The following is a 21,976-nucleotide window of genomic DNA, read 5'->3' on the forward strand; positions in this document are numbered from 1 at the left end:
TGGGTGCAAGTGGGTGTTTACTGTAAAGCACAAGGAGGACGGGTCCATTGAAAGGTACAAGGCCAGACTTGTGGCAAAGGAGTTTACTCAGAAAGAAGGGATTGACTACAAAGAAACCTTTGCCCCAGTAGCAAAGCTCAACACAATCCGGGTTCTATTGTCACTAGCAGCAAATTTTTCATGGGAACTTCATCAGCTTGATGTGAAGAATGCCTTCTTAAATGGTGACCTTCATGAAGAGGTATTTATGGAACCTCCACCAGGCTATGACTTTAGTAGAAAGGTGTGCAAACTGAGGAAAGCATTATATGGGTTGAAGCAATCTCCCCTTGCATGGTTTGAGAGGCTCTGTGGGGCCATGAAGAAAGTGGGGTACACTCAGAGTGGTGCAGACCATACCTTGTTCATAAGGAGACAGGATAGCAAACTTACTGCACTCATTGTTTATGTGGATGATATGGTAATTACCGGGAATGACTTGGAAGAGATAAAAAGACTGAAGGAGTTTCTAGCTTCTGAATTTGAGATCAAAGACTTGGGTCATTTGAGATATTTTCTTGGGATTGAAGTTGCCAGGTCAAGAGAGGGAATCTACATATGTCAGCGGAAGTATGTTCTTGACCTCCTAGAGGAAACAGGCATGATGGGGTGCAGGCCAGCAGATACTCCAATGGAACAAAATCATGGCCTACAGGAATCAGTAGGGGAGGACTACTGTGATAAAGAGAGATACCAAAAATTGGTAGGGAAGCTGATATACTTATCCCTCACTCGGCCAGATGTTGCTTATGCTGTGCATGTTGTCAGTCAATTTATGCACTCTCCAAAGATCCCTCATATGAAAGCAGTTGAAAGGATTCTCAGGTACTTGAAGACTTGCCCGGGGAAGGGAATTCTCTTCAGGAAAAACAATAGAATTGAAATTGAAGCCTACACTGATGCAGATTGGGCTGGGTCTGTTGGAGACAGGAAGTCAACATCGGGTTACTGTACATTTGTGGGAGGAAACCTGGTCACATGGCGCAGTAAGAAGCAGAATGTAGTGGCTAGATCAAGTGCAAAAGCAGAGTATCGAGCTATGGCCCACGGGGTTGCTGAACTCTTATGGGTCAGAACTCTTCTTAATGAACTTGGCATTAAGGCTGAAGGTCCTCTCAGGTTGTATTGTGACAATAAAGCTGCCATCAACATTGCCAATAATCCCGTGCAGCATGACAGGACAAAACATATTGAGATTGATCGGCACTTTGTTAGAGAAAGAATTGTCTCGGGTGAACTCTGTGTGCCTTATACTCCATCTGAGATGCAAATTGCAGATGTACTGACTAAAGGGCTGGCAGCAGCAAAGTTTAGGGACATGCTTGGCAAGCTAAACATGATTGATATCCATGCTTAGCTTGGGGGAGAGTGTTGGATTGAAGTCTTTGTATGTATGAGTATTCGGCTGATAAGTGTTCTTATTAGCCTATACTTAAGTTTAAGTTGTCCTGTACTGGGCCTTTGTTAATGGGCCTAATCCTGTTTAATGTTTTAAGTTATCTGGGTGTCCCATCACTAATCAGGGGCATTCTACTAACTTCCTATATCATTGTACTACATCATAATATAAATAATAGTACTGTCGACTGAGCAGGGCAGTTCGACATTCCAGCATCTCTTCTTCTTCTTCTTCTCTTTTTTGCTACTTCGGCTACAGTAATTTAGCTTTCAGGATCTTCTCGTCTTCTCTTGCAAGCGAGTTTGTGATCCATCTCCTACGCCAATGACACCTCTTCCTCCTGGTCTGGATCCTTCATCCATCACAAACAACCCTATAAGTTACGCTCCAATTTCAAATTCCTCAGTTATTCCTCCATTACCTTTGAGTTGTTCTACATGTATCTCTAGACCACCTAACCACAATTAGCTTGTGCAAGTGGTACCCTTGTGCAGTTTGCAGCTCTTTGTCATCCTCTAAGATTAACAGATCCTTCATCTTCACCATTATCATCTTCATGGACAGTTCCGTTGTTTCATCCTCCATCCCTTTCATTGATTAGAGGTGCTTCTTGCTGAATTTCTTCTTCTTTAGCTTCTTGAGGTTCTTTTACTTGTGCTTCAAGGATTTCGACTCTCTTGCAAAGGGTAGAAATCAGTGAATCTCTTTGTGTATCAGTCAGCCGACCCCTATATTGCTTGCCACTACGTGTGTCCATGATGATAACAGCCTATAACCTTGGCTTTAATACCAACTAATGTAGGACCAGCTCAATTCTATGTTAGACAATGTATGCTCTTAGCTCCAATCAGAATGATGTACATTATGACATTTAATGTAAATGAATAAAGTACATATTTGATTCATGTTATTATGGTGTGTTTCTGTGTAATACCCTTAAACTGGACACATATGAGACTCGTGTTAGTTTAGAATCTTCACAGCCGTTGAATAGATCTGGGGAGATTTATCCTGCCAAGGCTGACATTGATGTGCCGCCAAGTTGGTTGGGGTGGCTTGTCTCAGCTGCCAGGGTGAGACCTGAGGTACATGCAGTGTGGGTTTTCTTGAAACCCTGAACCAGACCAGAATTCCAGTATTGCCCTAGACCTTGGAGATAGATGGGCAAAACTAGAATGTTACACCTGACCCCTAGACTCGATTATGATACTACACTAGGTGTTGGATTGGGTTGTCTTTGATATGCCAATCAGTGAGATCCTTAGAGGGGGTCAAAACCTGGGTATGTTGGGACAGTCCGAGAATTCATCTGAGTGGATGATCATAGTGATAGGATCAGCCCCTTTGTCGGACAAAGTGAATGATCGGGGATGCAGTCTCTCTGATGGAAACCTAAACTGCCGGTAGTTGATTTCAACCGTTGAAATTTGTTTTGCAAAATATATTTATATAGAGATATACATATATATATTATGGTTTCAAAATGTTTGCAAAAGGTTTTAATTCCCGGGATCCATGTGAGTAGAGAGTGCAGCACTGTACCTTGCAGCCGAGGGAGAGGTCCTCTCTTGTCGGGCAGTGTTTGATCATTATGGGCTGAGAGGTTAAGTGTAAGACCATTAAGGGTAATACCTGATGGGCTAATCTTGCATCTGCCCACAGTCCTTGGGTTTTTATATGGTGGCTTGACCCAAGAACCATTTAGTGTAAATATTGGGCCCATTAAGAGCCCATGGTGATGGACTCAGGGGTTCACTGTTTCCTACAGTGAATTCGACCAGGCCTTGTAACAGAGGCTGGGCTGAACCCATGTGGCTGATGTGTAGATCAATGTTTGGGTCCCACGCCATACAAGGATAGCCAACTGGGCAACAGTTAGGAGGTTAAGTGAGCACATAGACTTAATGGGCCTAAAGCCCAATTCGAACTGGCTTAATAAGATTAATTAATTAGGGGTGGTTCTGGGATTTAGATCAGCAGATAGGATAAGAGATTATCCCTATCCACTCAGAGAGTCCAGATCTAAATAAAGATTTGGATCAGGAAACTCCTAATTTGATTAGGAAGTCTGATATTTATCTACAGATAAGATAAGGGATTATCCTTATCTCTTAAAGAGAGTCCAAATCCAAATACAAGATTTGGATTAGGAAACTCCTAATGGGATTAGGAGATGCTCTTTAAAGGCTATAAATAGAGGAGCAGGGCAAACCTCCAAGATACAATACTTAGTTCGCAGATTACAAAGAAAGAAGAATCTGCAGTTTGACTACTCCTGCCTTCTGCTCTTTCCTGCTCTTGCCGCCCCTGTCAATTCGATCTCCACCTGTGGGAGTGATAAAGAAAGGTTCTTGATATTACCTTTTGGTAGAAAAGGTAATTTGAAGTCTTGCTCACCAGCCCTCCATTACATTTTTGCAGAAGAATTTGGTTCTTATTGAAGAGCCATCCTACTGATTCTGCTCCACCTCACACTGTGTCATCTTCAGTGGGAGCAGTCTTTGGTTTTTTCCTTGGGTGTGAACACCTTCGTTAGGAGTTATTATTACTCCGTATCAGGTATATCCCTCTCCTACCTTTTGGCTTCAGATCTGGTCCGGTTTGGTTTCAAGATTGATCCTTCAAAATGCAGTTTTCTAAAATAAGGAATGTGATTCCCACGTGGGAGAGAGAAATTTTTGAAATTTCGCCCAACCTTCCTGCAGGGTTCGGCCATCCATATGATGGATCTCTCATCCCTTCATTCTAGTCCTTAGAGAATGTTGAATGGTGTTTTTTATCAAAGTTATATGGATGTTGATGGCCATAATGGCTTCTTGAAGGAATAAGAGAGAAAATAGGGAGAGAAAGAAGAGAGAAAATACCTAAAATCACTCTAGGGCATGGGAATCACTCACCATAGCTACCATAAGCTGAAGAAAACTCAATATAATTCATTTCCTTTGTGTAAAATGTCCATACACATTTATAGACTCTAAGTTCATAATAATCCTAGGAGTCAAACTCTTAGACTCATAATAGTCTAAGGAGTCAAACTATTAGACTCAATAATCCTAGTAGGACTCAAACTAAGTTGTCATATCCTATTTCAATTCAAAGAAGACTCAATAACTCTAATCCTACTTATGCAATGACTCTGAAATTTTAGTCATAAACAAACTATAACTAGGCAATCAAACGCTATTATTGGATCCAACAGAAAATTATAAAATGGCAAAAATACCCTTGGTGCTCAATTCATTCCAAATTCCAAGTACCACCACTATGCCATATCAGGACTTGTTGTAAGGCCTTCTTCTTTAGAATAAGTCTTCAAGGGTGATGATCAATTCCGATCACTATCTGCTGAACTACCTTGTTAAATTGCCAAATCAAGCCCTTGGTGACTGCTTTAGACCATACAATGACTTCTTGAGGGGACAAACTTTCCCTTCATTCCCATTTGCACAAAAACCAGGGAGTTGAACCATGTAAACTTCTTCCAAGTCCCCATTCAAGAATGCATTCATCACATCATGTTGAAGAAGATGCCACAGCAAGTTGGTTGCCGAGGACAATGACACACTTTATGGAGTTCATCTTTGCAACAGGGGCAAATGCCTTTGTATAGTCTACCCCATATGTCTGTGTAAAATCCTTTGATACAAGCCTTGCCTTATACCTCTCAACAATACCATCTACTCTATATTTGACAGTATAAACCCACTTACACCCAACAAGTTTTTTCCTTGCAAAAGGATCCACCAATTCCCATGTGTTGTTTTTATGCAAGGCATCACTCTCTTTCAGATTGGATTTTGTTCAATCAAGTATTTTATATATAATCATATACTAGACTCCTTTACAACAATATGCTCCCCTATCACCCAACCTCAATTTAGTGCCTTGACAAATATGATGAGTGGATATTTCTTCACAAATGCCCCTATCTGTAATTGGAAAGATTTCAGATCTTCACCGTCAATGATATAGTAAGAGCTTGGACTGAGGTGGCACAATCCTCTAGAAAAAAGACAAGATAAGGGTGGTTTGGAAACCTCCAGAAGACAACATAGTAAGCTAAACTTTGATGGAAGTTCATTTGGAAATCCGGGTATGGAAGGAATAGGTGTATTCAGGAACTCTGAAAGCAGAATCATGCTCTTATATTCAGGGACTAATGGTTTAGGGAGTTCTCTGAAAGCTGAGCTGTTAGCTTTGTTGCAAGGCCTTCGATTAGCAAAACAACTGGGTTCTAGACAGGTGGAGGTGGAAGGGGATTCAAAGCTAATTATCTCATGGGAAATTTATAACAGATATATCCTGTGACCTTTTATACATGCTTTTAGGGAAGTGGAAAGTATTTCAAAAGGCATAGATGCTAAATTCAAGTGGGTTAGAAGGACCGCAAATGAGATGGCTGATTCCTTTGCTAAGTAAGGGGCATGACCGCATGAGGCAACAACTTTTCTGGGCTTCTTTGTAATTTTGGGTAGACCCAACAACATATAGATGACTAATTATGTAACCAATAGAAAAGAACAACTATATAAGTGAATTAAGAAAAAGAAAATTGAAAGACTACGATGAAGCAGCATTCACTTGGTTAGATCAGTTTGAGCCTCTTTGGAAACCCAAAAAGAAGCTGATAGATCTGAAGAAAAAGAAAAAATGGTCTGAAAATGACTTGTGGCCTCATTCTCATCTTGAAGGAAATTTATGGGAGAAGAACTGGAAAAACTAAAAGTGGGGTCTACTTGGTTTATGTGATTTTGAAATTACTATTTATGGTAATTCTTGGACTTATTATTTATAGTAATTATCGTAATTACTACTTCTAATAAACTCATGGTTTCCTAATTTTAGTAATTTCTGATGTCTTTAAATTAAATTAGTTTCAGTGGGATTGGGAAAGTTTTAGTGGAGCTGTTTAGGAGTTGGAGTCTGTAAGTGTCTTAATGGGTTACTTATGGATTGTCTTCACTGTAAAGTAACTAGAAGTTGTTTGGATCAGTTTCCTAGTCAAAATTCAAGTCTGTAAAGGAACATCTGAGTTAATAAGCTGAGTCTATAAATAGAATCATTATAATTGGAATTAAAGAAGAGTGATTTTATGAAATAAAGATTGGTTTAGTGAATTCTGGGTTTTTTTTTTCGATAAATAGAAGAATAATGCAGTTACAAGGTTCCCATTGAGAGGTGCAAGCTGCGTCCTCTCCTAATAGAAAGAATAAAACAAAGGATAGAAAACAGTTTCAGTCTACAATTGATCTCAATACAATCTTTCCCTGTTTTTACCCCTTGCTTTGCAAGACATCAGCCATAGCGTTTTCTGATCTCCCCATCCATTGTATTCTCACTGTCAAACTCCTTGTCAGCTAATTGAATTTTTTAATTTCATTCTTAAAGCACCAAACTATAGAGTCCGGGTTTTGTAGCCAACCCACTACCACCTTGGAGTCCCCTTCTATTAGCAAGTGTTCCACACCTATCTGCACTGCTAGTTGTACTCCCGGGATAGCAGCTAGAAGTTCCGCCCTAGTAGAGTTTCCAACTCTTATGGGACCCGAGTAAATAAGAATCAAATTCCCATACTCATTCCTCAGTACCCTTCGCACCCCTGACAGGCCTGGATTACCAAGACTGCTACCATCAAAATTTAGCTTCAAGAAGCTTCCAGGAGGGGGTTCCCAACCCATACTCTAGTCTTTAAGGATGAATAATTTGCCACTGCTAACCAATTCCTCCAAATATCATTAAATGAGAATTGGTGAAATAGTTCCATTGATTTTAGCCACAAGATCACCCTATTTAGAATGCACTCCTTCAGCTCTTCTAGGCTTCTCTCATTCTCTTGGAAAATTCTAGCATTTCTCTCTTCCCACACTGACCAAATCAGCATTGCTCTTGCACACCTCCACATAATTCTTCCTCTTCTATGATGCCAAAGGAAGAAAGAAGGATCAAAAATCAAACTTGCATCAGCTGGCCTAAGTAACCTGCACCCAAACAAAGAGAAGAGCCACTCCCATAACTTTGCAGTAAATGAACAAGATATTAGTAAATGGTTACAGTCCTCACCATGTGACCTGCAAAGAATACACCAAAAAGGTGAGAAACAGAGAAAAAGTCTTCTTTTTAATAGAATATCCAATGTGTTTATTTTCCTATAATACACTCCCAGCAAAAGTCATGACCTTAGGGGGAACGGGCCTGCACCAGATTTCCTTAAGAGGGAAAGGCTGTTTGGGGGTAGACTAAGTAAGGGATTTGATAACCATGAGAAAGACCCATTCGGCCTGGGTCTCCAAATCTGTTTATCAGATTCAGAGGGGTCCAGACACTGTATCAAGTAGGCTTAGAAAATTTGTTAGACACAGAATTTCCTCTTCCCTTAAGCCTCTACGAAACCCAAAATCCCAATTTGGTGCCAACGGATTTATCATAGGGGAGAAAACTTTTGACACAAAATCCTTTCTATACCTTGAAACGGAGAATAGAGAAGGGAAAAGGTCCTTCAAAGGAGCCTCTCCAACCAAGTATCCTCCCAAAAGAGGACAGAGTTACCATTGCAAACATCATATCTAACAAAACCAGGAAACTGAGGAAGAATGCCATGAATAGCTTTCCACGGTGTTGCCAAGGTTGCCCGCTGAGATACTCTAGCATCCCACCCATTTTCTGAGCAACCATGAATACTACCCACCACCTCATGCCAAGGTCTCTCTCTCTCCACAAGCCACCGCCACAACCACTTCCCTCGTAGTGCCAGAAAACAAGAGTTCACCTGTCTCTTCTAATTTCTTTCTCGTTCTTTCGTGAAGAATAAGCACTCTACTTGCTTTTTCATCCATATTCTTCATCTCTAATCACCTACAGCCCCTCATTCACCCCACAAATCCCATCACTAGAACCTAAATTAGTAGGACCCCTACCCTGTCCTACATCAGACTAACCCACAAACAAATCTTGGAGCTACTAATAATTGTATGACTTTAGCATTTCTTATTTTATTAGGACATGTCAAATAAAAACAAATTAAGTATGGTTACTTTTGATCTGGAGATATACACAATAATCTTGCAATTCCTTCCTTACAATGCCCTCATAGAGATTATTGTTTTGGTAAAAATGGTAGTTTCATGCATAATATATGACTTATATGGTTAACTGATAACCTTAGGCATAGCATTCATAAAAGAAACTCAAAAACCATTAGTACAACTATAGAGAGTCCAGTGTGGAAGAATGTACCTCTTATCCGACCAAAATGTGTAAGGTCCACAACCTAAGACATCAATGTTGTAAAATGGAATTAAATCACAATAAACAACTAAAAAAGGATAAATGTCCACCAAATAACTAGAGCTGGAAATGGTTTATCCAGAACACTCAAAACTTGTGTAATATCAGCGAAACTACATTAAAATTTCCAAAAAGATGAAAAGGAGCAACTTAAGAAAGCTTCGAAGATGAATGTATGTAACTTAATTCAATATATAGAAATATGTTTCCCCTTTATCCAGTTGATTCACATGGAAACCCCATATAGTTGGGACAAGGCCTAGATGCCGATGATCTAGTTGATCTACATAGTCATATTGCTAGAAGAGAGCCAAGTACTTATGAGTAAAAAGAAGTAATTTACATGCATATGATACATAATATAAAATATTATATATTTAAAGTTTTATACATAAAAAGTCATAGACCCAGAACCAGGCCCTGGCACAGGCATATGTTTTATGCTCAGAACCTGAGCTAAGCTGAGCCCAGGCCAATGCTATAGACCTTATAACAGCTGCTAAGCCCATCTCAGGCCCGGCCCATGATCATCCCTAGGTTAGAGACTGCCTAGAAAAGAAAGTGGTGGTAGATAGTGATGAGAAGGAATCTTAGGCCATTTTCAATCAACTTGCACCAAGTCCAAACCAAGGAAATCAGGCCCTAAGAGCAATCAACCAAAAAATAACATACAACAATCTCTAGAAAAGATAAGAAACTGAAATGGAAGTAAAATACAGTGAAGAAAAATTAAAAAAGAATCACCAAATATCCACCTGCCTCAAAAAAATCTGATTTCAACTTCTAGTAAGAGTAGATAAAAAAGATTTGGATTATCCCTAGGCCCCCAATTGATCCCAAATAGCCAACATCTTCTTGCTGTCTCCTATGATAAGAAAACCTAAATCTGATTTTTCCCAATTCTCACCAGAAAAGAAAATATAGGACAAATAGAAATCACCACAGATTGGTTCTCTGATCATATTCAAAAATTACTTTAAATCATTCTTGATTTAAGGAGTGAGAACCCCTACACCAACAGCCAATACCCTTAGATCACCCCTTCTAAGGAACTCAACCCCTTCTTGCTGAAATCAAACTCCTAAAAGACACCAGGCTCTTGGATCTCATCTACAGCTCTGATACCATCTTAGACAAACCAAATAGACTCAAGAGAACATTAAAGTGTGCTATTATAATAACAAGAATATAGAAAGAGAGCCCACCCTCTTGCATTTATACTTGTGTGTTCAAAAAAAAATTACAACTTTACACCTCTTTAGTAACATAAGACAGTAGCCTATGTATTTCTACAGATTGCAATATGGACAAATGCTTATTATCACAAAATATATTCATGGGTTCTGTAATTTGTTCACCATCTCCTATAATAGATGGGTGTTATGATTCGGCCTGCCTTAGAATTCTATCTGTCTGAGATCGGTTAGGTAGAAAGAGGTAGAAAGGTGGAAGAAAGAGAGAAAGAGAGGGGGAAATTCTGGTTTGAACTGGAAGTGTCAACCTCACCTTCTCCCAGTCGGCCAAACAAAACTTATATTATTAAAATTGATTGAAAAGACATATGTGCCCTTATTTAAGTTAGGAGCACTGGTTCCAACACAACATTACAAATCAGCAACATTAATCTAGGTAAAAAGACAGAAATACCCCTACACTAACACTCCCCCTCAAGCTGGGAGTATATGATATACTCACCAGCTTGTTACATATGTAGTCCACTCTTCCCCGACTCAAGCCTTTTGTAAATATGTCAGCCCACTGATTTCCTGTATTAACATGTATAGTGTCTAGTTCTCCATTCAGCACCTTCTCCCTTACAAAGTGGCACTCAACTTCAATGTGCTTGATTCTTTCATGAAACACCGGATTAGAGGAAATATGAACTGCAGCCTGATTATCACAATAGAGATTCATTGGAGTGTTGATGTTGTACCCTACTTCCTGTAGAAGGTTCCTTAGCCACACTAATTCACAAGCGGTGTGCGCCATAGCCCTATATTCTGCTTCTGCACTGCTTCTTACTTTTTCATGTCACCAACTTACCTCCCAGGAAAGTGCAATAGCCTGTAGTAGACCGCCTATCAGACATAGAACCGGCCCAGTCAGCATCAGAATACCCTTCTATTTCAAGTTTTCCGCCACTCTTGTATATTAGACCGCGACCCAGAGCCCCTTTTAGATATTTCACAATTCTCAGAACTGCATTCCAATGAGGAATCAGAGGTTTTTGTATGAACTGGCTTACCACACTAACCGCAAATGAGATGTCTGGTCTAGTAATGGTTAGGTAGTTCAGTTTGCCCACAAGTCGCCGGTATCTGCCAGGGTCTTCAAACACTTCACCCATATCACTGCTTAGCTTGGTATTTGTGTCCATGGATGTTTCAGCTGGTTTGGCACCCAACAAGCCTGTTTCTTCCAGCAAATCAAGCACATATTTTCTCTAGCATAGGTTAATACCATACTTGGATCTTGCTACCTCTATCCCCAAGAAGTATTTCAGCTTACCCAGATCCTTTATCTGAAAGTGATCCTGCAGATAAGTCTTCAGCCTGTCAATACCCATGTTATCATTTCCAGTAATAACAATATCATCTACATACACCACCAACAGTATTTTTCCTCCCGGAGAGTCATGACTAAATACAGAATGGTCAACTTTGCACTGCTTCATACCAAACTTCTTTACTACCTCATGAACCTACCAAACCACGCTCAAGGAGACTGTTTAAGCCCATATATAGCCTTCCTTAGTCTGCACACCTTACCATCCCCCCCCCTTAGCAACAAACCCTGGAGGTTGCTCCATGTAGACCTCCTCGAGTAAGTCACCATGCAAAAAGGCATTCTTGATATCAAGCTGATATAGTGGCCACTCATACATGGCTGCAAGAGAGATCACAACACGAACTGACCCTATCTTAGCAACCGGTGAGAAGGTCTGTGTGTAGTCAATACCATAGGTTTGGGAGTACCCTTTTGCAACCAATCGTGCTTTCAGGCATTCAACACTACCATCAGGCAGATACTTAACCGTATAAACCCATTTACAACCAACAGCTTGCTTCCCAGGAGGAAGAGCAGTGAGGTCCCAAGTATGATTATGATGAAGGGCAGAGAGTCTTCTTCCATGGCTCGGCACCACCCTGGAGAGGCAAGGGCTTCCTGGACATCCTTAGGGACAACAACTGATGATAACAAGGTGACAAACTGGCGATGGGAAGCGAAAAGGTGAGTAAGTGAAACATAATTGGAAATAGGATGAAGGGTGCAAGTGCGTTTACCTTTCCGCAAAGCAATGGGAAGGTCAAGCTCAGATGCTGAGTGCAGGTTTGGTGCCGGATCCGTCGACGGAGATGTAGCCAGAGGAGTAGTTGTTGGTACGCGTGGGCGATGTGTATACACATGACGGATAGGTGGGCGTTCAACAGGTGGTGGCACCGAAGGCAAGGGTTTGGTCACGGCTGGAACCAAGGGAAGAGGGTCAACAACGGGGAGTGGAAGAGGAGGAGGTGATGAGGAGGAAGAAGCATCACCGGACCCCAAAAAGAACGGAGTAGACTCAAAGAAGGTGAGATCAGCACACACAAAGGACCGTCGAGAACTAGGATGGTAACACCGATACCCTTTCTGGGTCCGAGAATAGCCAAGGAAGATGCACTTAAGAGAACGGGCATCGAACTTGTCATTCCCGGGACCCAGATTATGGACAAAGCAGACACACCCAAATACCCTCAGCGTAAGAGGAAACGGAGACAATGCGGGAAACAAGACCTGAAACGGAGAATGACCATCAAGGATGAACGTGGGCATCTGATTAATCAGAAAGCATGAGGTAAGCACTGCATCACTCCAAAAGGGTTTGGGAACATGCATGTGATGCATGAGGGATCTTGCTGTTTCCAGGAGATGGCGATTCTTTCTCTCAACCACCCCGTTTTGTTGTGGGGTGTAGGTACATGAGGTCTGAACCAGTGCTCCTAACTTAAATAAGGGCACATATGTCTTTTCAATCAGTTTTAATAATACAAGTTTTGTCTGGCCGACTGGGAGAAGGTGAGGTTGACACTTCCAGTTCGAACCAGAATTTCCCCCTCTCTCTTTCTCTCTTTCTTCCACCTTTCTACCTCTTTCTACCTAACCGATCTCAGACAGATAGAATTCTAAGGCAGGCCGAATCATAACATGGTATCAGAGCTGATTGAATCTGCCTAGATTTCTATTCTCTGCGCACCCTACCTAGGGTTTCTCCTTTTTTTTTCTGCATTCGACTGGAGATAAGGGAAAGGGCTGAAAAGGAGAGATCGCCCTCTTCCCTTGGAGGTTTCTATGCCTCTAGTCAGGTCGTGTGTGGTCGGTTGTTGTGGTTTCTAAGATCGCCCTCCCCTAATCGATGAAGAATAGAGGGCCGATCTGTGTGGTGCAGTGGCTGTCGTGTGTGGACTGATTTCCTGCTCGTGTGGTTGTTACTTCAGTGATAAGGTAAGAGATCTCAATGCATGATATATGTTATGGATCAAATAGGAAGTGTGTTTCAGACCATATGCTAGGGTTTCAGACAGTAATGTGCTAGGGTTTATGCTGATTTTTGTGTATTTCGAAGGAAGAATTATAATCATATAGTGGTGAGATTTCAGGTAGTCGTAGGAGTAGGGTTTGTGGTGTAATGAACACACTTTTCAGCAACAACAAGTGTTGAAACCAGTGTGACAGGTGTGATCAAGTTGTGTGCAATGTGCAGAATTCAGTGGTAATAGAATTCAGCAAGTGTGCAGAATCGGTGATAACATAATGGGAGATAACAGTGATTGTAAATCTAGTGTGATGGTGCCTACAGACTACCTGAATGTTCTAATGACCTCCATTAAATTAAATGGAGAGAATTATGTGCCTTGGGCTAAATCCGTAGAAGTCTTTCTGAAGGCAAAGAAAAAGGTAAAACACATAAGAGAGGAGAAACCCTCCACTGACTCTCACGAGTATGAAGACTGGGAGCAAGAGGATGCTCAGATCATCACATGGTTGTGGAATAGTATGGAACCCAGGATTAGTGTAAACTTCATGTTTCTTGACACTGCCAAAGATGTGTGGGACCATGCGAAGAAATTGTATTCGGGTCAAGACAATACAACCAGAGTGTATCAGTTGTATCAAGAGTACTTTAACCTGTAACAGGGCAATCAGAGTCTTGAGGAGTACTATGCCAACATGAGAGACATACGTAATGAGTTGAATGTCTATCACCCTCTCACTTCTGATGTCAAGATTCAGCAGCAACAGAGAGAACAGCTTGATGTGACTAGATTTTTGGTGGGACTGAAGTCTGAATATGAACCAGTACGGGCTCAAATATTAGGAGGATCAGATAGATCTGCCTTTGCTGTATCGAGATGCCGTGGTACTCGAGGTGGAGCTAGGGGAGCTCAGTCTGGCCGTGGTGGTGGTAGTGGTTCTGTGTATGGCCGAAGTGGTAATGGTGGGCCTACTTATAATCGTGGTGGTGGTCGTACTGGGGGCAGAGATTCAGGGGGAGCCCGTAGGAGAGGACGTGGATCAGGCCCGAGGAAGTGCACTCATTGTGGTATGGATGGACATACCATTAACTATTGTTATGATCTACATGGTCCACCCTCAACCTGGGCCAATCATGCCGCGACCAGTGACTCAAGCTCCAGCTTTAGACAGGAGAATCATTCATCTGATCAAATACCTCCTACACCCACAGATGGTCCCGTGAAGGAGATAGTGAGTGTTTCCCGTGATGAATATGAGAGGTTTATCCAATCACAGCAGAACACGGCGACTTTTGCTCACTCAGGTATGGCTTGTCTGGCATCCACACCCAATCCCTGGATCATTGACTCTGGAGCCTCCGATCACATGACTAGAACTCCAGGTGTGTTTTCATCCTTATCTCATTGCTCAACATCACAACCTGTCACCCTTGCTAATGGTTCCACATCCTCAATCTGTGGTGTTGGTAATGTTGACCTAGATCCTGTATCCCTCTCCTCAGTTTTGTATGTTCCTAAATTGCCTTTTAATCTTATGTCTGTCAGTAAGCTGACCAAATCACTTAACTGTTCATTACCTTTTATCCTTCTATGTGTGTTTTTCAGGATCTCAAGACGGGGATGAAGATTGGTGGAGGGCATGAAGCTGGTGGACTGTATTATCTTGACGGTGGTGGTGGTAGAACTTCAACAGCTCTCCAGTCATCTCCTTCTCCTCTCCAGTGGCACTACCAATTTGGTCATCCGTCGCTAAAAGTCTTGAAGTCTTTGATTCCGTCCTTGAGTCAGCTTTCTGTTTTGGATTGTGAGTCATGTCAGTTTGGGAAACACCATCATGTTCCCTTTAGTTCTAGGGTTGATAACCGTGTGTCGAGTCCTTTTTCTTTAATTCATTCAGATGTTTGGGGTCCTTATAAAGTGATGTCATATAATGGATACAGATATTTTGTCATTTTTGTAGATGATTTTTCAATGATGACGTGGCTCTATCTAATGAAAGAAAGAAGTGAATTGTTTACCATTTTTCAGAAATTTTAAGCTGAAATTCGTAACCAATTTGGTACCTACATCAAAGTTTTCCGTTTTGATAAAGGCCACGAATATTTATCCTCATCATTTCAGAAATACCCCTACGCTAACAATGGGTTTAGCCACATTAGCTAATAAATTCAAAGAAAAAGAAAGCGGGTTTAGTGGTGAATGACCAATTTGTATGGGCCTAACTCGTATAGACATAAGGAGAGCTTTTGGGTAGAACTCTATAGTCTAGGCAGATTATATAAAGGTGTTTGATGTATTTCCAAGGACTTCAATGTCATTCAGTTCTATGCAGAAAAAAAAAATGTTGGAACTTTGGCATGGTTCAGAAACAAATCACATTAACAGAAGCTTCAAAAAAAAAAAAAGAACTAAAGTCGAAAGACAAGAAGAACAATTCTTCACTGAATAATTAAGAAAAAATCAACAGAACTTTCTTTTCTAGCAATACTCTTCTCCTCTTATAGACTTCTTTTACACCCTTATGCCTCCTATAAGAAAGTTTCCTAATCTAATTGAGCACTCCTTATTAGAATCCTACTAAATCTCTTCAAAAAAAATTCTAATTAAAGACAAATTTCGAAATCCCATTATCATGCTAACTTGGTAAATTTGAATCAAGATGGATAGATACAAAAATCCTATAATGATGCTATCTTGGTAAATGTGAACTAAGATGTGTCATCAAAAGCCAACTTGGTAAATGTTTATTCAATTAGGCCAAATCCCATACTACATCATCCTCCCCAGGTTGAAGAGAATCCAACCCTTGGATTCATGTTACCATCTAAGAGACCACCAACATATGGTTTTGTGCTTCCATTGTTTTTCTCTATTTCTAACCTTCTAATAGATAATTGGTAGTGTAAACCTCCAATACAAATTGAGATTTCTTCACTATATACCTTATATTTTGAAATATATTTCTTGCACTTCACATAAACTTCCTTTAATGACATTCTAAACATTGTACAATTGCTTGCCAATAAGGATCTTTGTAGGCTTGTACGAAGACAATATGATCAAAACCCCCAAGATGATAAATATTATCTCCATCATTTTGAAATTCATTGTGAATGATGGAAGATTCATCCTTAACAATTGGTTCTTCATCAAAGATTGGAGGGTTATTCCAATCAACATGTTTTTGTTAAGGAGAATGGCCACGTAAGGTTCTTGTTGCGATCCTCAACAATATTAATCTAATTCATAAGAATTGATTTTACCTTTAAACTCTAAAATTGATAACTCCCCCATGGAACTCTAGTCCATTAATTCATTTGGGGCTATACCTCCATGAAACTCTGGGAACTCAATCTTGAGATCTGTTTCCCACTGCTTATATTCAGCACCCGCAGTTGTAGCCAATTTGGTTTCTTGCCTTGATGATGATAAAGAACAAGTGAAGGAACCTCCATGAAACTTTGGGAATCTCAATCTTGAAACCTATTTCCTACTATTGAATTATTTTTTTAATCCAAATAATATTTAAATAATTTATAACCCAAATAAGTGGGTTGGCTAGTGTGCTAACTAAATCATCAAAACTGAAAAAAGGTGTCCCATATGGAGTTCCCACTCTTTAAGTAGTAGGGACAGGTGTCCTTCACCTAGGGGGAGGGGGTAGTTGCATAACTACCCTACTCCCTATTTAAACTCCTTAAAGTTAATTAGAGGGCGCTCCTCTTCGGAGAAAATTATGTCTTAACTCTCAAGAGATTCTTAAGAAAATCCAAGATAAAGAGAGAGGAAAAGAGAAGTTCTCAAGGGAAGACATGGAAGGAAAATAAATCTCACTAATACAGGTAGGAAAAGGAAAGTCCTCTTCGGGAATACTTCCTATATATGTCTTTTGCTATGTATCCTTCTTCCTCTCCCTTTTATTTTTACTTTTAAGAAAGGAAATAGAGGGAAATAAACCATCTACATCCAGGTGCTTTTACTTGGTAGATTATGGTCCCTCTATCAAGACAAGTTAGGGATTAAACCATCTACAGTCTAATTTCTAAGGGTTGATTATGGTTCCGTTCAAATGTGTAGAGAAGATGGGCCGAATGGCCCATAGGCTGTTTATTCTTTCTTGTTATTTATGTTTTTCTGTAATGGGCCTTATTCTGGGCCCATCCTGTCTATATTAAGTTCTTTGTAAATTCTTGCCCAACTAAGGGCCTCCTTGTAATTATTCAAACCTATCTTAATAAAATAGTGTTAGGGTGCTGAGAGAGGTTAGGTTCGAAACTCTCATTCTCAGACCCTCATTGTCGAACTCTCAAGCTCTCCTCTCTTCAGTTTTCTTCATGGTATCAGAGCAGGCCTGAACTTCAATATTCTAGGGCTGGAAGCTTAGGCTCGTGTTGCCTGATTCTTGGAGGTCATTGGAAGTGCCTAAGACTAGAATCTCTTGGAGAAGTGGTTCGGTGACCAGGAAGAATCAGAGAAAAAAAAAGGAAGGGGAACAGCTTGGTTCTGGTTTGAAGCTCTAAACTGTAAGTTGTGCTCAGATTTCTGGGTTATTTTCTAATGTGTTTGGACTGTTGAAGTGTCCGATAATTTCTGGTTGTTCTGTACTACTTTCGGCTGTGTTTGGACTGTTGAAGTGTCCGAAAAAATCTGGTTGTTCTGTACTACTTTCGGCTGTGTTTGGACTGTTGAAGTGTCCGAAAATTTCTAGTTGTTCTGTACTATCTTTGGCTGCCATTGAATCTGGTTTAACCCAGAAATTTCTGGGCTGTTTTTCACTCCTTCTTGGACTGTCAAAACTGCCGAAACATCCTTGTAACAAGGCTGTGGATTGTTACTTATATTTGGCTGTTTTTGGAGGGCTGTACGAACTGTTCTTGAGGTCTTTTTCTTTGCCCACACTGTGTTTGTAAAAAGGCTTTTTCAGCAATACCAATTGGTATTTACTCTTCTTGGTTATTTCTTTGGTGGTTACCTTGAAGTCCAGATTTAAAAAGGTACTTCGGCTGAGTGCTCAATGCCTAGAAGTTTCTGATTACTTCTTGAAGGCTGAACTCAGTGTATTGCCTTCTTGTGGTCGGCTGAACTCAGTGTATTGCCTTCTTGTGGTCGGCTGAACTCAGTTCTTGCTCGTCCTCATTCAGTATACTTGTAGAAGTCATCTGAAATCATATTTGAAGTGTTTACATGATGTACTCCTCAGAGTTTGAAAACAAAAGTGGTGCTGAATATGGACTGGTTCAGGGGACTCCAAGTGATTCCTTATTGACTGTGACCACGGTTAAACTAGATGGAACTAATTATCTGGCATGGTCACAATCAGTAAAGATTTATGTATGTACTAGAGGAAAGTGGGGATTCATTTCCGGGAGTAAGAAGGCTCCCCCAGCAGATGATCCATCCTATGAGAAGTTGATGCAAGAAAATTACACTGTCATTGGGTGGCTTGTGAACTCAATGCAGCCACAAATTAGCCAACACTACCTATGGATGAATTCAGCAAAGGAAATTTGGGACAGTGTTGCAGAAACCTATTCCCAAAAACTCAATGTGGCTCGAGCATATAAATTGAGAAGTGATGTAAAGAATTTAAGCAAGGGGAGAAGCCTCTTGCTGTATATTTCTCAACCCTGAAGTCTCTATGGCAAGAGATTGACCTAATAGAAGCTATAACTTGGGACACCACCAATGATGCAGAGACCTACAGAAAATTGGTTGAAAGGAACAGGGTATTTGAGTTCTTAACTGGACTAAACCCAGAATATGATATCACAAAACAGAATATTCTTTCCAAGGAGTGTCTCATTGTCACAAGCTTATGCATTGGTGAGTAGTGAAGAGAGCAGAAGGGCTGTCCAGGTTCAAGGGGCTGATATTAGTGATCACTTTGCCAATATGGGGGTTAAACCTAAAGGGAATGCTGGAACTTCTGGTGGCACAGGAAAGAAAGAAGTTATATGTGAGTACTGCAAGAAGCCGAAGCACACCAAAGACAAGTGCTGGAAACTACATCCTAATCTTGTTCCCATTCGGTTTCAGAAAAAACATGATAGTAAAAGATCAGAAAGTGCAAATGTTGTTGCCAGGCCAGATAGTGAAGAGATGTCTGCTTCTGTACAGTTGGCAGCCATGAGAGCAGAATATGAAAAGTTTGGGAAGATGATCAGTCAGCTGGGTGATGTGACTTCTCCTTCCAACCCTTCAGGAAATTCTGCTTCTTCTGCATTTTCTCATTCAGGTATAAGGGCTTCTGCCAATCATGCTACCACTTCAGGTAATCTCAAGATCCCTTGGATTATTGACTCAGGTGCTTTTGACAATATGACCAATCTTTCTACCTTGTTTGTTTCATATGACTTGCTTCCTAGATGTGATAAAATCACTTTAGCTGATGGTTCACTTGCCCCTACCTCTGGTAAGGGAACCATCAAGGCTACGGATTCCTTGTTCTTACCTTCTGCCCTTCATGTACCTAAACTAAATACAAATTTGTTGTCTGTAAGTAGTTTAACCAAGTCACTAAACTGTTGTGTAACATTTTTTCCTTCCTACTGTGTTTTTCAAGATCTGGAGTCTCAGAAGGTGATTGAGAGTGGCCATGAGGCGAACGGAATATACCTGTTTGATACTCCGGGACAATGCACTAATCATCTTGGGAATGTTGCTCTCGGATCTGTTTCTTCAGAGTCTGTTAGTCGGATTATGTTGTGTCATCGTCGTTTTGGTCATCTGTCTTTTTCTGCCTTGAGTCATCTATTCCCTGAACTGTTTAAGGGAATTAGTTTGTCCAGTCTTCATTGTGAGTCTTGTGAATTGTCAAAGCATTGTAGAAACAATTATCCTTTGAGCAATAAAAGATCTTCTTCTCCTTTTAACATTGTGCACTCTGATGTGTGGGGGCCTTACCACTTACCCTCCATGGGTGGCTACAAATATTTTATCCTGTTTATTGATGACTTTTCTCGGTTCACTTGGATATTCCTGATGAAATCCCGTGATGAAGTTCCAAGACTTGTAAGACAATTCCATGAATTTGTTCTAACCCAATTTGAGAAAAACCTATCCTACTATCTCTCTGACATGGGGGTTATTCATCAAAGCTCATGTGCTAGGACCCCAGAACAGAATGGGGTTGCTGAGAGGAAAAATAGGCATATTGTTGAAGTTGCAAGAAGTATCTTATTTGCCTCACATGTTCCTACAAGGTTTTGGGGTGATGTTGTTCTTACTGCTACCTACCTTATAAACCGTATGCCATCCAGGGTTTTGGGGTTTAAGTCTCCCTTCAATCTCCTTCATCCGGACAATGACCTTTTTCCTGTTCCTATTCGTGTCTTTGGCTGCACCTGTTATGTACATGTTCCAAGTGTCCAAAGGCATAAATTTGAACCCAAAGCTCAAAAGTGTATCTTCCTTGGTTATTCCCCCACACAGAAGGGTTATTGTTGTTTTGATCCAAAGACTGGCACTCGATATGTCTCAATGGATGTCACCTTTGATGAGCTTTCCCCCTTTTATGGTTCCTCTTCAGAAGAACATTGTCCACAAGGGGAGGATTTGTCACAGGTGTTTCCTCTTCCTCTTCCTGTCCCTGTTGAGTCTCTTGATGTGTCTGCTTCTCCTTCAAATGTTTCAAGGGTGGATCAGTCATTCCATTCTCCCTGTTCCAGTGTTCTTCCCTCTTTACCTCCTTGTCCTATCCTCAATCCCAAGGTATATCAAAGGCAAAGATCCAGAAATGTGCAGGTTGTTTCTCCTACAATACATGAGCCTCATACACTTCCAGTCACAGAAGAGACAACAGGTACTGTTTCAGCACCTTTGGAGTCATCCTTCCCTGACCTTGATATTCCCATTGTTGTTAAGAAAGGAAAACGGAAGTGCACTGCACACTGCATTTCCAAGCACCTTTCTTACAGTTTGCTTTCACCTTCATACTTTGCCTATCTCTCTTCTGTTGCTTCTAACCCTATTCCCAGGTCTGTGTCAGAAGCTCTTAAGATTCCAGAATGGAGGGATGCTATGAGATCTGAAATCGATGCCCTACACAAGAATGACACGTGAGAAGTGGTGGATTTGCCTGAAGGGAAGGATCCAGTCGGTTGCAAGTGGGTCTTTACTATCAAATACCAAGCTGATGGCACCATTAAAAGGTACAAGGCCAGGCTAGTTGCAAAAGGCTATACACAAACATATGGGATTGATTATTTGGAGACTTTTGCACCTATTGCCAAGATGACATCTGTGAGGGTTCTTCTATCTTTAGCTGCTCAATTTGACTGGCCCCTTTATCAATTGGATGTGAAGAATGCATTTCTGAATGGTGAATTACATGAGGAGGTTTGTATGTCTCTTCCTCCAGGGATGTATGGAACTGATATGAAAGGGAAGGTATGCAGGCTGAAGAAATCTCTTTATGGACTAAAACAGTCCCCTAGAGCATGGTTTGAGAGATTTAGAACAACACTTGTTAACTTTGGTTATGTGCAGACACAGTCCGATCATACTCTTTTTGTGAAGAGGAGTGGACCTCTGGCAGTATACCTCATTGTGTATGTAGATGATATTGTAGTGACTGGTAATGATGTTTCAGGAATTCATGATCTAAAATCTTTTCTCCATACAGAGTTTGAGATTAAAGATTTGGGGGAATTGAGATACTTTCTTGGCATAGAAGTGGCTCGATCCAAGGATGGGATTCTTATCTCCCAAAGGAAGTATGTTCTTGACTTGCTCTTTGAAA

General features: G+C 40.7%; 1 protein-coding gene across 1 annotated transcript in view; it reads right to left on the reverse strand.

The window, feature by feature from the left end:
• The window catches only part of LOC104605774 (Glycine cleavage T-protein family), a 72,033-nt gene that overhangs the window by 43,612 nt on the left and 6,445 nt on the right, over window positions 1-21,976 (reverse strand). Inside the window, exon 3 of the mRNA XM_010270662.3 lies at window positions 8,672-8,705. Coding sequence (XP_010268964.1) covers window positions 8,672-8,705 — 34 coding nt within the window. The remainder of the gene's footprint in view (window positions 1-8,671; window positions 8,706-21,976) is intronic.

This window comes from Nelumbo nucifera, chromosome 1 (assembly GCF_055504915.1).
Source record: "Nelumbo nucifera cultivar China Antique chromosome 1, China Antique-T2T, whole genome shotgun sequence".
NCBI classification, from domain to species: domain Eukaryota; kingdom Viridiplantae; phylum Streptophyta; class Magnoliopsida; order Proteales; family Nelumbonaceae; genus Nelumbo; species Nelumbo nucifera.